The 18,474-nt window shown below is 38.7% G+C and overlaps 1 protein-coding gene across 1 annotated transcript; it reads right to left on the bottom strand.

Annotated features, from left to right (window-relative positions):
- Positions 1 to 6,444: 6,444 nt before the first annotated feature.
- LOC140242765 (protein downstream neighbor of Son-like) lies at positions 6,445 to 17,257 on the bottom strand. Its single transcript, XM_072322523.1, has 12 exons — positions 17,223 to 17,257; positions 15,760 to 16,113; positions 15,324 to 15,429; positions 14,765 to 14,789; positions 13,979 to 14,147; positions 13,423 to 13,547; positions 12,621 to 12,674; positions 11,281 to 11,459; positions 10,325 to 10,439; positions 9,353 to 9,583; positions 7,858 to 8,053; positions 6,445 to 7,240 (listed from the first exon to the last, which is right to left on the bottom strand). The coding sequence occupies exons 2-12, from the start codon at positions 16,105 to 16,107 to the stop codon at positions 6,872 to 6,874; spliced, it is 1,917 nt and encodes a 638-aa protein (XP_072178624.1). The 5' UTR covers positions 16,108 to 16,113; positions 17,223 to 17,257; the 3' UTR covers positions 6,445 to 6,871.
- Positions 17,258 to 18,474: the final 1,217 nt, after the last annotated feature.

Below are 18,474 nucleotides of genomic sequence, written 5' to 3'. Positions count from 1 at the left end.
GGAGGGTGTAACATGTTACATAACCTGACGTTTATCCGATACAACACAATTAGATCTATTGCCTTTCGAAGAAACTTTCGGATTCGGAGCCTGAGGAATTTTGACAAGGGTCTAGGCCTGACAAAGTTACTTCACAACAAGTTATAGGAACCTAGTACGGATAATGTTCATCATTGAGGTAGAATATGAAAGAATAAAGCTGATCGTTTATCACACGAAGCAAAGTAAACACAAATGTATGCATTTGTGTTTACCTCGCTTCGTGTGACAAACATGCATTGTGTTTACTTCGCTTCGTGTGACAAACAATCAGCTTTATTCTTTCAATATTGAAATAGTTTTGAATAACTTACTCATTATCTGCAGATAAATTTTTCTTGAGGGCTAGGCTCACGAGTAATTTTCCCCACGACAACATTTTGTGTTATTCCAAGTACACACTCCCACTGTATGCTGACGACTAGCCGGGCCCTGTGCTGACTGCTGCACAGCATCAGTGCAGCTAGCTGCAAGCTGTCAGTGTTGTGTTGTATTGTTTAATGTGCACTCGGCTAGTCTTAATCACACACTGTGTTTTATATTAGGATCACGATCTCATCAAAATATTTACTAATCAGTATTGTTTCGGTTAGATATTTTGAACATTATGTCTTATTATTGAGCAAGTATATCTAAAGAAAGTAATTTACGTTCAAATTACAGAACAACCGGCAAAGTATTCACATATATAGATAACAGTGTCTGGTAATTAAGACTAGCTTTGTAGATACTGCGTTTTTCCTTGGGGAAATATTCATCATGTAGATACTGCGTTTTTCCTTGGGGAAAGTGCAAGTTGAGTGTAGATACTGCGTTTGGCAGTTACGGAAAAGTGGCTTTCTAAACATTTTTTCAAAAATCTGAATATGTCATATGAAGAAGGATTGCCCACTGACTATATTTATGCAAAAAAGTGAAAATCGCCAAAAATGTTAGATACTGCGTTTTTCCTTGGGGGGGGGGGGGGGGGGCAGAATTCGCGAAACAACATTTCACAAAAATGTCTGTGACCTCCTCATTCGCAAAAATAACTGTACGTGAAAATAACAGCGTATACAGTAGCCATTACCAATCTTGAATCTAATCAGAGAATACCTGTAAATTGGACTGGGGTTTCTTTAAGATAGAGATGTTGTCTTCTAGAGAACAAGGCATTACAGAAATGTTTTAATCTGTAGGGCATGTTTGAAACAACTGTGTCTTTTAACTTGAGACCTCACTACAGTGTAATGTGTGCTTAGTTAGTGTTGAGATTTACTGCAATGAATCACAAAATGTGCTTGTTTAATGTGCAGAGTGGCATTTCTGAAAGCAATGAGACATATTTACATGTGTTTGCACCGAGGTGTGTATTCTTTGTGCCCTTCGACCAGCCGTACATACAGTAAGAACAAGAAGATAACTTTGCTTGGTAAATGTTGTCACACTTGTCCAGCTAGTGGACCTGGGCCCGGTTTTATGAAGAGTTCTAATTGATTATATAGTCGATTTCTATCAACTATTGCAGCCTGTGTGTTAAGGAAATTTATAATCAGTTACAGTGTATATCTTTTGATAAAACATAGCCCAGATGGGATGGCAAGTTCTGCTGATAAATAGTGTAGAGAATAGCAGAAGTATGGTCTTCTCTTCTTCTTCTTTTTTTCTTTTTAAAAAAAAATATTATCAATGTTTTTGACCTTTCGTCCATTGATTTGCCAGGCTTTAACAGTCAGATGAGACATTTTTCACAAAGATTAATGTCAAACATCATAGAATATTTGAAATGTGAAGAAGATATTGTTTTTAACATTAATTTTATGAGTTATTGATAATTAAAACATTTGACACATCACCTTTTTTTCATTTTTTCATTTTTACAAGTTTTTGATGGAAAATGACATCACGTAATGCAAACCTGTTCTTGCAGAGATCCTATTCCAAGAAAAGGTTCCATAACATTTTGCCATGTAGTGTTCATTCAGCCTTGAAATGCAAAGCCTTTGCTTTAAAAATAATGTTTTTTAAAAAATATAAATGTTTACGACAGCTCTGAAACGGACAGAGAGGGGATACAAATCAAGAATCCTTCATGCAGTTTAGAATGGTTTGGAGATTTTTTGTTTTCTCTCTCTCTCTCTCTCTGCTTAGCAACGATTGCATCATGGTTGAAGATTGTTGGTTGTAAAAACTCTGCATAGCAGGAGTGAACTGTATTTGTATGAAAAGAAAGATTCAATAAATGATCACCAACCATGATGCTAATGTATCTGTTGTGATATCTTGTACTTTATTCAGTGCACACTTTGATGAAAATCTTTCATTTGCAAGACCTTCATGAGGAAGGAAGTTACCTCAAATATGTAGATTCAGTTATTGCAGAAATATTAAAATGTACACTGTAGTACACATTAGCAAAGTTTGCTGAAGATAAGACAATCCAAACATGATTTCTTGGAAGTTTGGGTTAAATCCATGTGTCTTCATCGCTCAAAATGAAGACTGCAACAATTTCAAATATCACACTAGGGCAACTATATCGAGGCAAATCTACAAAAATTGAAGCCAAATGCTCTTTTCATTATGCAAGAAAATTCTGGATTGTCTGAATATCATCGAACTTCACATACAACTGTACAAACTACACGCTAATATTTCTGCATTAATTCAATCCACATGTGACATACATGTAATGTATTATGTGTGGGGTAATTTACTCCCCTTTAATACATTACTGTACTCTTCTCACTTCAGCAGGTGAAATTACTCTGTTAGCATTTAGAAGTCATAACTTGATCACAGGTATAAGATACTAATGTATGAATTTTCACTGACATGCATTTGTAGTTCAAATACATGTTCAAGAGCTTTTTGTACATGTAGATTGTTCTCATGACAAGAATCTTTGGAAATAGGGAGGAAAATGTGATCAACAAAGGCTTTTGAAGTACAGTGCACTCCTATACAGCTGTATAATGATCATGGTTACATATATCACATAACCCTCATGACAATGAAGTAAAAATTCAAGTCCTCAGATTACCACCTATACATGTACAATGTACATACTTAACTGTTCAGTTAATTTTGGTATAGGTTAATAATGAAAGAAAACCACCAGTGTCAAGAATCTGTTACTGTAAAAGTGGATATTTTCGCGCGACTAATTTTTTGCGCTAGGCCGGGTCAGAAGAGTTTCGCGTGTTTTTAATTCCGCGGAATCAAGACATCACGCACAGGAATGTATGGCAAGCAAAAATATTCGCGCGTTTTTATTTTCGCGCTAGTTTCTGGTTGCGCGAAATGCGCGAAAATTTCAACACCGCGAAAATTTCCACTTTTACAGTATAACAGGAGTGCACTGTATGCAGTTTTCTGATCAAAAGGTGTGATTTCGTCAAACATTAGTTTTCATACTTCTCACACAGTACACTGACTGTAGGCCTACTGATGCATATTCAGTAGTACACATTAATGAAGTGTACAGTAAATGATACATTTCATATTCGTGCATACACGCCAAACAATCGACACACCAAACTCAGACCAGTATCTGACAATGATACATGTATTTTATTTCAGCATTGCACTAGAGAAAATTCACATTTTCTTTTTTTTTTTTGTAACAAGCACAAATTGTGAATAATAACTGGAACATGTGAAACCAAACCAAGTGTAATGCTGTATTCACCAAATTCTTCAAGGTAGATTAACTGTTAACCCATTAAAGACAAGTCGTGAGTATACTTGGGCAGGTGTCAAGGGAAAGGCATGTTGAAGCAAAATCAGTCTGTCTCCAATAGGTGAAAAACTAGTCCCAAGTACATTTGTACACTGAGGATTCACAACAATGCACACAACTTCTACGCATTACATGGAATCAAGCATGGCGTACATCGCCCCTTGTCACACGAGATAAAGTGGGGAGGTAAAACTCGCTGTGCAGTGTGATCAGTTTTGGGGTTGTAGTAAAGTACTGTATACGCCAAATATTTAGTGAGGTTTTTATTTACGCAAATTTCATGAGTCAGGTGCTATTCGCGAAATTAAAGACGCGAAAATATTGACTCTGATCCCGATGTGAATGTGACATACTTGTACATTTCACCATTCAGTACAGGACTCCACAACGGCAAATTTAACCACTCGCAAAATCATCAGGAATTCCTGATTCGTGAAAATTTAGACTCGCGAAATATATGGCATATTCAGTATACAGCGAACACGCAAAAGAGTTTCAATTTACACACATGGTCATACACTATTGTAGAGCCTGTGACTGATTTGTTGGCTATAATAAGTGGATTATGGATGGTAAGTATTTAAAGAAAGCTCATCGTTGGAAGTGGCCTTCCCAATAGCATCGAAGATTTATAACTACGTCTACTGTATCAGATCACACGGCATGACCCGATCATGGTAGTGCACTCGTGATAAAGAGCCAGATTACTAAAGTGAATTTGCAAAATCACTTTTTAGCAACTGTACTTTCCAACATACAAGTACGAGGTACTTTGTACTTAAAGGGGAAATCCAGTCCAAAAATAAGTTAGTCTGATAAAAAAAAGAGTAAAATTTTACGAATTCAACATAAAAAAATTGACTGAAATCGGATGAAAAAGGAAGTTATGAAATTTTGAAGTTTTGCTTATTTCTGCAAAATAGTTCTAGTACAGTGGATATGAATATGCAAATGAGTGACCATGTCATAACCTTACAATCTTCCATTGACCGTGTACAAAAAATAAAAAATGAAAATTCAATATTTCTGTAATTGAAGTCTAAAACATGATGCTATTCCTGGTTGTGTAACTTCACAATAGTGATCAGTTAGATATACCAGGATTTGAGTTGAGGGCATAATTGGGTTAGAATGAAAAATTGGAAATTTCAAAACTTTATGTACAAACTATATGGCAAGTTGTGAGGGGATGACATGCTCACTTTGCCATTTGCATATTCATATTGACCGTTCAAGAACTGTTTCCTGAAAAATTAGCGAAGTTTCAAAATGTCATAACTTCCTTATTTTCAAAATTTTACTGTTGAACTTGTGATATTTTACTCTTTCTTATCAGACTAACTTTTATTATACCCCCGCCACACGTGGTGTGAAGGGGGTATATAAGAATCACCGTGATGTTGGTCGGGCAGTCGGGCAGTCAGTCTGTTGCAAAATCTTGCGTCGCGAACGCCTCCTACAGTTTTGAAGCAATTTAAATGAAACTTAGGGTAAATGATGATATTGAGGTATAGATGTGCAAGACATGTTTTTTGTGTTTGTCGGACAATGCATTGCCATGATAACCATAATTTTACCAAAACCCTGTGGATTGAATAACTTCCATAGTATTGAAGCAATCAATTTCAAAATTGGTATCTATGAAGATCTATAGGTGTAGTTATGCAAGACACTCTTTGTGTTTGTACTTGACAAAGCGTTGCCATGGTAACCACGTTTTCCTCGAAATCTTGTGGAGTGAAGAACTTCCACAGTTTTGAAGCAATTGAAATCAAATTTGGTAGGCATTATGGCCTTGAGGCATAGATGTGCAACACATAATTTTTGTGATTGTCGGACAAAGCATTGCCATGGTAACCATAATTTTACCAAAACCTTGCGGATTGAATAACTTCCACATCATTCAAGCAATTAATGTCAAATTTAGTATGTATGATGATCGGGAGGTGTAGTTATGCAAGACACCAATGTGTTAATACAATGTATAAGAAAAATGTGTTGCCATGGTAACCACTCATTTTTGTATCAAATTGAACCATTTAATCTATGAAGGTGAAATTTGGTGTGTATGATGCTCTTTAAGTGTAGTTTTGTAAAATGTCCTTTGTATTTGTATCGGACAATGCGTTGCCGTGGTAACCGCATTTTTTTTTTAAAAATCCTGTGGAGTGAACTTCTTCCACAGTTTTAAAGCAATTGAAATCAAATTTGGTAGGCATTATGGCCCTGAGGTATAGATGTGGAACACATAATTTTTGTGTTTGTCACACAAACCATTGCCATGGTAACCACAATTTTACCAAAACCTTGCAAATCGAATAACTTTTCGATCATTCAAGCAATTAAAGTCAAATTTAGTATGTATCATGATCTAGAAGTGTAGTTTTGCAAGACACCAATGTGTTAGTTTAAGGAAAATGTGTTGCCATGGTGACCACTCATTTTTGTATCAATATAAACCATTCAAGCTATGAAGGTCGAATTTGGTGTGTATGATGGTCTTTAAGTGTAGTTATGCAAAATGTCCCTTGTGTTTGTATCAGACAATGCATTGCCATGGTAACCACACTTTTTACCCAAACCTTGTGGAACTCAGTGTCAACTCTGTAATTGTACAGTAAAGTATAATTATTCTGTTTCCAATTCGACAAGTGCACAAACTTGGTATTAACGTCATTGCCCTCATGACATCACATACTATAAAGCAACACTAGGGGCGGGGGTATTAATCACCTTCAGTGATAATTCTAGTTTGGACTGGATTTCCCTTTTAACCAAACAAAGGCTAACAAGATACTTTTTTCACCAGCAAGTGGGGCATAACATATAACAGCAACAATCTATGGTCCTACACACATGTATTTATGTAGAACCTTGTGTGTGTCCATTTTAGCAAGATTTCATGATCATGAGAAACATACCACAGTCCCATGTACTCTTTATATTCAAATGTACACCTGTCACAAGCTGACGCATTGCAGGCTTATGGTTCCTTCAACTGCATCACACAACATGTGTGCTAAAACTGAGCATTTTTGTCTGGTCGATAGTACATGTAATAATGTCTGTATCACCGATCTATTCTGTAACACGTGTATGGCATGAAGTCCATCAGGAGTACAGTCCATCCATCACAGTAACTTCCTTAGCTGCCACAGGCAAGGAACACTGCATTGAAAGGTGTTCTAATAGGCTGTCTGCCAACTTGCAATTCATTCTCAACTTTTGCAGTGTATCGGCAGATTTTGATTCTGCATCCAGCGAGTCGCCAGAGAGCACGTTTGAGCTTGCAGTGAAGGCTGCCGTCGCCTCATGGTTACTGAAGGCCACGTGGAAGGCGCCCTCTTGTGTTGTGCGGAGCAGGGTGCAGAGGTCGTGGATGTTGTGAGGCATGATGGGTCCCGTGACCTCGAGAGTGCTGACTTCCTGGAGAGCAAGGCCGGCCGTTTGCTGCTGCTGCTTCATCGTGCCAGCTTTCACCTACAGAGATTGAGAGACACAGATTGCCTTGCATTTGCTCATCCTATGATTGCCAGGATTAGGGAATCTATTCATTCCTCTACCCTATGTCTGGTGTGGTGTATTTGCTGCCTCACACCTTAGAGCTTCTTTGTTCCCAAACTGCAGAATTTATGCAATATTATACATTTGTTACAAACATCACAAATTGACACATAAACGGTTTTTAATTTTCCATATCACCACATACAAATAGTATGATATGTTTCAAAGATATCCATCGTTACTCCTACATCTGATGAAAACTTGAGCAGAAGCAGCTGATATGTTAGGCTGTAATCAAGAATTTGGGGGGTCTTTTGTGTTTCACACTTATTCGATCAAACTGGTGCCTTCACAATCAATAACCAGGGAGGTAGATGAAATTGTAATGAAATGAAAAACTTTCATAGAGCTTCAAATCTAAATCTATGGCAGTACTCGCATATGTAACTGTGCCATTTGATTGTAACATATGTCAATACAAAGCTTTTTGCTGTTGAAGGAACACATTTACAACTTAACAGTGTTCAATTGCAGGGATCTAATATAGAAGAGTAGAGGCATGAAAAGATGAAGCTATAAAAAGGTATACATACCTTGCAACTGTGTAGTGTGGCCCCCTTGAAGGCAACTGGGGACAGAATAGTGGGTGGGATGTCTGCCAGGGGCCCCACACTGGCCACAACTGACCGGCTATTCAGAAGGAAGTTGAAGAGGGCCTGGGTGTCCGGACCTTCCACCAGCACTAAGGACTGGGGCCGGTTGTCCAGTTTCAGCAGATGGTCAGTTTGGCTGTAGTAAGCATTTGGGTCAAGGAACAGGACATGCACAGAGAGCAAGTTCTAGGATATTTAACACAAACTATCAGGCCTGAAAAAAAGATACTACAATGACAATGTACTTCTATCTTCCCAGATTTGGCCTGGTGTTGGTCATGATCCACTTAGTACCCTATGGTGGCAAAGGTATTGATACACTCTTTAGGATAAATCAAAACAAGTAGTGCAGTACAATATTATGCAATAAGCGCATCTAGCCTTGAAGACACGGTGTACTGCTGATTTCTAAAGCACCTGACCTGTCATAAATACTCTTTTATTATGGCAATGATGTTTAGAAACACTGTGAATACATATATTTTGGTAAATCCTTTTAACCCTAAAAAGACTGGGCTATTTTGGTAGCTCGAAAGACTGGGGGGGGGGGGGGGGGCCTAAAGGGCCCCCCCTTAAGATCTCGGCCGTGGATCGCGCGATCGCCGCGGAAATTTGCACAATGGTAGTGTGCGATGTAATCTACAAGATCGTATATTTAAATTTTACAAAACAGTCTTCTTTTATTTTATTTTGATTAATTATGCTAATTTATGCAAGAAATCAGACTCTTTGATCTAAATCAGTAAATAAAGCTCGAAAAGTGCTCATTTTTGGTCTAATTATTCTTTGTGGCATTCTTAGCAAATGCACTTGAAAAAAAATTCGGTATCAAAATTAATTTCTTATTTATTTTATTGTTTTATGAATTTCTTATGTATTTCTTTGTTTTTTCGACCTTTTGTTTTTCTTTTTTTTTACAAAATTTGTGGTAGACCCTTTTTGAAGCATAATACTCCTAAAACAAATTAATTTTAGCTTATGAGAGTAAAAATAAGCATATTTACATGAACCATGTGAAAAAACTCAATTTGCATTGACTTTGTACGCAAAATCACACTTTTGAGCCATTTTCAGCCTCACGTGCATGTACAAAAAGTTATGTAACTTCAGAACCGTACCCCCGGGCATCACAAATTTGGTGTCAAAATGTGCGGGAAACTCAAAAGAAAAATGTCATAGAGCATCGCGGCAAGAGCATTGCGCGTTGCCGAGTAATCGCGCGAAATGTCGAGGGGGGGGGGCCTTTTAGGCCCCCCCCCAGTCTTTTTAGGGTTAATCGATAAAGATGGTTACACGAGAAACAATATCAAAGCAGAATACAAAGACATCAGCTTTCATTCCACATCAACAGAAAAGTAACATTGCTGCAAGTTCAAACAAAAAGAAGCCACATTCACTGTGTATTTTACTTGAGGTGCAAGCTTTCGAAGGATACAATTTGACCCTGCTTGGCTCTAGAGATGGGAAATTGGCTTTGTTGAGACCCATGCTCTGTAACCATGACGATGCCTTGGTGGGGCTCTGGTAAGCATTGCTCTCCTCTTCCTCCTCCTCCTCCTCCTGCTCCTCACCAATATCCCCACTGCCAACGTCGGTTCTTCCTTCCGCCTTCACATTCACGTCTGCTCCCTCACTGGCTGTTGTTGCTAATGCTTCATCAGAAGACCTAATATGCATAGATGAAATCATGACACAACATTTCAAGCTAAAAGGTTAATACCTCATCAAAAAGGAAGGGGGTGAAAGAAGTTTTGCAGTATGAGGTCTCAGAAAGAGGGATATGTTCGATACATTAAAGGGATGGTACAGTAGTGGTTGAGGTGAAGATTCAGCTTGTAAACTTTTAGTGAGGTACTTAGAAATGACATCATGAAATATGAAGAGCATACAATTCTTAGTGGCATTTAAAGTTTATTTGATGAAAACTGGTTTTGAAATGGCTGAGACATCCAAAATCAAAGGAAAACAAAGTGATCTTAAAAAAAGCTGGGTCCCATCTTTTATAAGGATTGCTTTGCTTTGGATATCTCAGCCATTTCAAAACCAATTTTAATCAAATAAACTTTGAATTCCTCTTGGAATTACATGCTCTTTCATATTTCATGAGTTTTCTCATTATCTTAAAAAAAAAAAAAATTCACCATGAAAGAAAAAAAAACACACTTGGGAAACCTAAAGCCCAATCTCAACTGAAGCTTTACCATCCCTTTAACTGAAGACGAAGTTTCTCACAAATCCAATGCGGCTTCATAAAACAGTCAATACATATCACTGGCGAACAATAAACATTTTGCAATAAAAGAAGAAGCCATTACAGATACATGTACAAGATTGAATATTCAGCTATGATTGTCTGATATTCATTTTTAAGGAGCTTGCTACAGAAGAGGATAACTCTAAGGGATACCTGTTAGGTAAGACTCCATCATCAGCACGACTTAACTCCTTGTCCTTTCCGCTTGTTGCCATGGCGTCAGCTTGGGGTTGGGTGACGTCATTCAGAGGCATGCTGAATTCGATTCCTAAGCGAAGGAATTAATATACATTGAAACCTTGACAGCTGTGATGATGGCAATGCAAGATTATGACATGGACACAAAGAAATCACTTGATGGAAACAGTTTCAATCTCTGACTCTCAATGTTTTTTACACATTAAGTTCTAAGAAAATTTTTGCGATAGACACCATCATCTCATTCTCTTCAAATTGGCAACTCTGGATTCTGCTGCATATCTGATACTACAAAAAGATCAAAATTGGGTCAATTTATTAAATCTGCACTGAAGTGGAAGGAAGAAAGAGGCAACAAGAATTTGCAATCAGAGACTAAAATATCAATATTCAAAATGTGTTGCACGTCCAAATAACATTTACAAAGTGAGTGTTTTAGAAGCTAATGATATTCTACAACAGAAGTACACTAAAGATGAAAGAGAAGGTACAGTATCAAAATCGTGGACATGCTGTTTTTTATTCTTTTTTGTTTAAAGTGACTTGCTTTGATATAGAGTACAATCAGAATATAATGCTGTCTTACATAGTTTGAATCGAAATCTTCATAATGAAGTTCTTTGATTGAATGGCATATCTGCATTAATAAATTTCAAAACATAAGAGATCAAACAGGTACACACTAATTGTTAACTACACTACATAGCCTCCTTTCACAACCAGAGGCTGAAATGCAAGCATTGCTGTACACTGATCAATAACATGAAACAATCACTAAAATATTGTTAAGAATATCTTATAATAAATAGCACGCATTCAAAAACCAAAATGAGACTCTTTGTCTGGTTATTTGTATGTCAAAGCCTGTTGAAAAGTTTGGTTCCAAATCGCAATTCGGGCTAGCAGCTTACCATCGTTCTTGAGGGCCTCTCTCAGACCTCTTGTCGTTGGAGAGAGGAGGGCGTGGATGGAGGTCTTGCCTGCCAGGCCAGCGGCCCGGAAGAGGACGGTGAATTGATGGGTGCAGAGGTAGAAGTATGGACAGTGGCTGGACCGTAGCAGGTGGAATACTGACCGGAAGCTCTCTGACCTTTGGGCCACAGATGGGAGGAGATGCAAGAAAAATGTGATTTTGATATTTTTATAGCATTATTTCAATAATGTTCCACACTGCAAGTTTTGAAAATAACAAACATTACATTACAGTGGAAAAACAGACACACATAAAATGTTCCATAAAGCCACAGTTGTTAATGAAAGGGCAAATAATACAGACTGTCTTTCTCACTGACAAAGCAGAAGCTTGGTTATACATTAAAAAAATGTCATTTGCAAGTACAATGTAAAGGAAAACGCCCAAATGATTATAAATTTCCAGCCTCACATAATCTTCATTTCATGGCTCCTTCAAAATAAGAGACAAAATTAATTGCCTGTATAGTTCAGCCTACATTTTGATTTAAAGAAAAGGCAAACAGATACAAAACACTGCCATATCTGTCATATATATATATTATGCAGTGTAAGTCCCCAAGGTGATAAAGTATCTTAGTGCAGCTGAAATTTAGAGGGGTGCGATTGATCATTCATACTCTGTCACAGTCAAATGACATAATGCAATTTGATCATAAAGTTAAAGTCATTACCTTCCCCATAAAAGACTAGGTGTCTTTCGAAGCAACATTTCTTAGTGAGAAGAACATGATACAATGAAACATTTGTCACCCACTAATACACTCACACACATCTTTCAGAAACACACTTGCCAGGTCAGGCTACAGTGTTCAAGGGTCTGGAAGATACATACACACCCAAACCAAGTTTTTGAAGCCCAACCAGACATACACTATGCGTTTCCTTTCAGTGTTATCCTATGTCTCTAGTACACACACAATGGAATGCTCACTGTGAAAATTTTCTATCAACATTTCACAATATTGTCTTCAGCAGTCACAACTGTAATTTTAGACATCAATTCTTGAAAGCCCTAATGAAGGATCTCCCCACTCCATCCCCCCCCCCCCCAACACACACACACACACACACACACACACACACTCACACAGAAAATGGCTCCTTTTCAATGATTACAAAGGCTAATTTAAGCCTGAAACTTCTTCCAAGTCTTCAAAACTGTTCGCCTGAAGAGAACATATTGTCCGGAGTCACAAGTAAGTGCTTTTCAATAGCTGTGAGTAGTAAAGCCCATTGATAAAGATTTTCAAAGAACCGAATACACACAGGAACTTACCAACTGGCCATCAGTGCATTGGCTATGGCTGGGTCTTTTGTGGCCACTGATTGCCTAAATATTTGGCAAAAGAAATTAAATATAACCACTGTGAAAACTGATTGAGAATTTTGAAAATCACAGCACTCTGCATTGTTGGAGAATATCTGACTTTTAAGAAACTGTACAGTAAATATCAATAGTGTGATACATTTTCTCTCATTCAATAAGACAATGTGGTTATGGATGCAAAATAGGCACAATTTGCTCAAGACATCATGCCTGAATAATCAATGGAGAATAACCAAAGGAATACATCAGAAGACACAGACATTTGTATATTCTGTTTGAGGTGCATCTTGAACATCAGGTGGCCAGAACAGACCTGCAACAAGAAGCTATGGAAATTAAAAGAGTGGGACGGGAGCCAGTTGACAAACGGATCTGACAGAGGAAGTGTGGCTGGATTGGACACACCATCAGGAAACCAACATCCAGCTCCACAGGCCAGGCACTCCTGTGGACCCCGCAGGGGGAAATGGTAGAGGGTTCGGTCAAGAAACTGATGTAGGCGTGACACAGAGGCTGAACTGAAGGAGAGGAATATAAACCTGGAAAGAAGCAGACAGCGCTGCCCAGACTCATGTTCGGTGGATGTTTGTCATCGATGGTCTATGCTCTGCTACGGAGGAAGGAGCAAAATAATTATGCCTGAATTAGCCATCATTAGGGCCTATATCAAAGTAATGATGGAAAAAAAAGAATCATAGTTGTTACTTTTTCTTTGTGCACACTTTGCTACTTTCTCTTTGTGCATACTCACTTGAAAGTCTTGGGCTCAGAAACTATCCTGGGGAAAAGGTTGAGCCAGGGGAGGTGTGGATGCATCCAGCACATTGTAGATTGCTGGAGCTGGGTCCGCCAGCTAGACTCATTTACAGCCTCTTCCTGCAGTATTGCAAACATGCAGATTCCATGAGCAAAAATCAAAATCTTCCAGTTCTTACAGAAAACTGGTTAAAGGTTTCTGCATTATATACACATGCAGAACTTAACACAACATGAATAATGAAAAAAAAAATTATTAAAGTGTGAAAATGCTACCACTTGGTAAAATTTCATTATCAAAAAAAAAAAAAAAAAATGTGTGAAACTTGTTTTTGACTGAAAAAAAGACCAATATCCAAGATTGGTCAATACAATAAAAAACAACAACAAACAAACAAACAATGAAATTCATGCCAATAATATCTTGGTTGTAAAATCTGCTGGCTGCATTATCAGGATAGTGACTGAAATTGCAAGTAAAAATTGTTGCTAATTGTTGCACTTCAATTCAAAAAGAAGAAAATCTCACTGGTAAAGAACTTGTCATGTACCTTGGACTCGGAATCGCGACTCCCTTGGACGAAAGAGGACAACCCCCTTGCCTCGTCCATCATCCTCATTGGCTGGCTCCAGCCGAAGGATGTACGTGAAGTAAAGCGCAGACGGGTTCTCAGGCACCAGTCGGCTGGCAGTGATGGTTTGCCACAAGGGAGCCGCTCACTTGCAATAGTTGCCTGCCTCAAACAAGGAAACAGGAGCGTAAATGGAATCGAGGAGAATGAAGTGGTAATATCATGGGTAGTGGCTCTTGCTCTGATTTTTGCCTCAAATGTAAAGTGGGTTTATAGCAAGCTTTCTAAAATGCTGCATGGTATACCATCTAGAATTGTTTTGTTGTTGTTTGTTTTGTTGTTGTTGGTTTTTTGTGTGGTGGTAATAAAATGGTGAATTTCAACACTAATTTCTTACACAAATAGGTCATAAATAATAGATAGTCTGTTGATCATGCACAATAATTAGCTTGGTTAAAGGAATTTAACTCATGCAAGGTTAAAACAAAGCACACTGCAAGTGAAGGCTGCTGGCCTTTATACTGTAGAGTAGTACAACTTCCTTTCGTCTCCCCCCCCCCCCCCCCCCCGTCTTTCTTTCTTTTCTTTTCTTTTTTTAGGGGGGGGGGGAGGAATAGAGGATGAAGCATTGAAGTGTTTGAAAACAGAAATTTAAATGTGCCAATAAATAATATCAATTACCAAACTAGGAATGAAGAAGATCTAAGCTCATTTTTGGTAGATCTGCATATCAGGCTGAGAGTTTTATGTTGTATCCCAGACAACCAAAAGAGTTGATCGGCAGGCAATTCTAGATGAAGTAGCAAAAATCTGGCGCACGGAGGAATTACAATAAAATACTTCTCATGGTATGGCTGCAGGCATTGCATATCAATGCAGTGCTTAGTTCACTGAGTGAGTTGTTAAAGGGATAGTACAGTATTGGTGGAGATGAGAATTCGGCTTTAAACTTTTTGCAAGATACCAAGAAAACACTTATGATATAGTACAGAGCATGCCATTTTAAGAGGAATTCAAAGTTTACTTTACTTGGTGGAAATCGCGTTTGGAATGACTGAAACAGCCAAAAACAAAGTAAAACAAAGCGATCGTGATAAAATGTGGGTCCCACACTTTATTAGAATCGCTTTTTTTGGATATCTCAGCCATTTCAAAACCAATTTTCATCAAATAAATGTTGAATTCCTCATAGAATTACATGCTCTTTCATATTTCATAAGAGGTTTCTCATTATATCTCACCAAAAAATGTTAGAAACCTGAAATTAGGTCTCAACCAAAACTATACGATCCCTTTAAGTCTATTAGAAAAGGGTGTTAATAACTACTGGCTGAAGCACAGACCTGCTTGGCTTGGCTTTTTGATTCTTCTTGTGATTCAATCTCCTTCATAGCTGCCACCATCCTCTGACAGGCATCTTCACAGAATACCTACATCCAAGGAAACAGTACATACAAAAATCAAAGTCAGAGTTAGAACAGACTAATTTTTTAAGTACATGTTGCAAAGCAACAAGGTAAAATGACTATGAAGTGCTTGTAACCCTACATGTAGTTAATTGTAAAACTGTAAATGCAAGCAGTGACTAACTTGTTTACTTTTCACAATTCAGAATTTGTAAATAGACACAGCATGTAGTTCTATGATTTCAAAGTATATTTCATTTCATTTTTTTTTTTCAACATAGTGGGACTTTTTCTCATTCTCTACAGTTGATTGATCTTCAGAAAGAATGAAACATTGGGACACTAAGGACGTACATCTTCATCCTTTGAGTCAAGGGCTGAGAAGAGTTTCTGGTGATTGGCATGATGGGATCCGTTCTCCTTTTCTTCGCTGCAGCTCTGGTTTCCAACTACCTGGCTCTGCACCCTTCTTCTCATCACGTTGCTCCCCCCGCTGCCGAATGGATTGCGCCGCTTCCCGCTCCGCCCACTTCCACTCGCGGCTAACCTATCCCCGTGACCAGGCTGCGTTTGTGATACATGTGGGGACGTTGAAATTTTGGTGTTCAAGTCACTGGTGCTCTTCCGCTGTCTCTTCAAACGCACCTTCATGACCTGAGATGGCTTCTTCCATTCTTTGCTGGGGGAAGGTCCAGATGACATTTTGATCTGGACAGGAAGTACAGGAGTGGGGACAAAACTGTAGTTAGATCAGGTCTGACTCTGAGTTTATAGACAGACATTCTAAAATTTAATACAACCGGCCGTAGACTCTACCAGCACTGAGTACAGAACTTGCAGATTCAACAAGTATTAATGCAACACGGTTTGAAACAAAATTAAAGTTACAAGGCCCAAGTTAGTATGAAGGCCAGGAGTCCTTTCACTCTCTCGTAGTTTATTTTTCTTTGTTAACTAAAGAGACGTACAGTTAGATTTCAAGGGAAAATTTCTTTTGACAAGACAACCACTGATTGTACTGGACATACCCTTTTTCAAGATTCTTCGCCTTTCAGTCATCATATTGAAGCTGGGTTTTTTATACGAATGAAAACAGCGATCCTATAAATGATCCACCCCTCCGTTCCATACCTTAATAGTCCCTAGCTCTAGCTAGCCCAGGTTCTCAATCTAATTCTATTTCTAAGTAAACTTCAGACTTAGTCTGACGTTAATAAACTTAGTTTCTCACTCAACGTTAATTCTATGAACTTTTACAATCCATGGCATTGGCATTGGCTGCGAGTCATGCACCACATGCCACAGACAATCATAATAATTGGCAACCGGTTTTATTTTGTTTCACCAGCATCCAGAGTGCGAGTAGTATCTAACGTGGTTAGTCGAGGGAGACATCCGCATCCTAAATAAAAGTGTGTCTAAACTGTAGCTGTCCGAATGCAGCAGCCAGCTGCAGCAGCTAGCAGGTAGGTCTCGGTTGGATAGCCCGGTCCGATATCGGCCCGACCAGCAGACGCAGTGCGTGCGGTGCATAGATTTCTAGTGCTGTGGCGTGGTGCAGCAAAAAGCGGCTGTCGTACGTGTACGCAACGCAAGGAGGTATACCTCCTTGGTGTACGTGTATGATGTGGAAGTTACACTACAGCCTTATTACAGGCCAGCAGCAGGCAGGTCACATCGACTGCGACTCGACAAAAACTGCAAGTATACATACAACAAGGCCCCAGTGAATAACACTGCTGGACATCTAGCTACAGCACACTTCATGCCAAAGAATATAAACCTAGGGTTAAAAATTTCGCAGTTTGAAAACTTACAATTGATCTAGGTACCTACTCAGATTTGCCTGGATAGGTGGTTCTTGTTTTGAAGTCGAGTTTCCCGCGCGTGTGTTCCGCTTGCTGTCATGTCGTTCATGCATGCATTGCGCATAGTGGCGGTGTGCGTGCGCACGTCCGACACCCGAACCGTCACTGAACCGTCCGTTGCCATTTTGAGGCGACTGTGACATGATAGGTCATGCTAATATTCATAAAATGATGAAAAGAGAGGAAGCGTAGCTGGCGGAACTGTCATGAATAATTATGTATACTGTCTGTTGCGCTGCAAATTTAATCGTAATTCATTTGTTTCATTTGAACAAAACTTTTACACGCTATGGGGGGGGGGGGGGGGGAATTTATGCTATAAAGTCAGAATAATTTTTATATACTCGCGTCCTAAAATATGTTAGACAATAATCCAATTTGGGACCTATATAAACTACAAGTTTCACTTTTTATTTTTTTAATAGGTTCCTCCATATTTCCACTTTGTTTAGTAAATTGTCAATGTAAGATCCAAAAATTATGTCCTTCTCCCCACTCCTCACTTCTCTCAGTAAACACTCCCTGCAGTGCATTATGACGCAGGACGCACTACTGGTTTATTTGGAAAGTGGTCAGTCCCCACTGACCCATGCCACCCACCGATTATGAGCCCCTTTGTTTAGACTTCTCCCTAAAACACTTGACCAGCACATTCCTTTGTGCTGACGACCACTACTACAGAATAGTGAGTTCATTCATAAACTCTCATGACCAAATATGGTATAAAGACTTGGATTGCCTTCTCAGAGATATACTGCATATGTATTAGTAAACAATACTCTCCCCTTTTATTTTATGCAAAGTGTCAATATATGTATTCACAAGTTTTAGTATAAATGTCCCTGCAAATCCATACTCTTAGCTCTTGTTCAGCCAAACTTACACTGGTTCGGCCAGCCGGCAGAGGGATATCAGCGATACACTCTAGCCCCCCAGGTCGAAAAACCAGTTGGCAACTGGTACTGGTACCAGTTGATTCCAGTTAAGGCAACTGGTTTCAATATGGAAATTTGAATGAGTGACTAGAAATCAACTGGTATCAACTGGTATTCATTCAACTGGTATCAACTGGTATTCGTCCAACTGAAATCAACTGGTATCAATTGGTACCAGTTGTCAACTGGTATCAACTGGAATCAACTGGGATCCAGTTGACAAAATTACTTTGGTGTTGAATTATTTGGTGTATGTCAGGACGATG

The sequence above is a fragment of the Diadema setosum genome, chromosome 19 (assembly GCF_964275005.1).
Source record: "Diadema setosum chromosome 19, eeDiaSeto1, whole genome shotgun sequence".
NCBI lineage: Eukaryota > Metazoa > Echinodermata > Echinoidea > Diadematoida > Diadematidae > Diadema > Diadema setosum.
The sequence above is the reverse complement of the archived record's forward strand: the minus strand, read 5'-3'. Positions and strand labels throughout refer to the sequence as shown.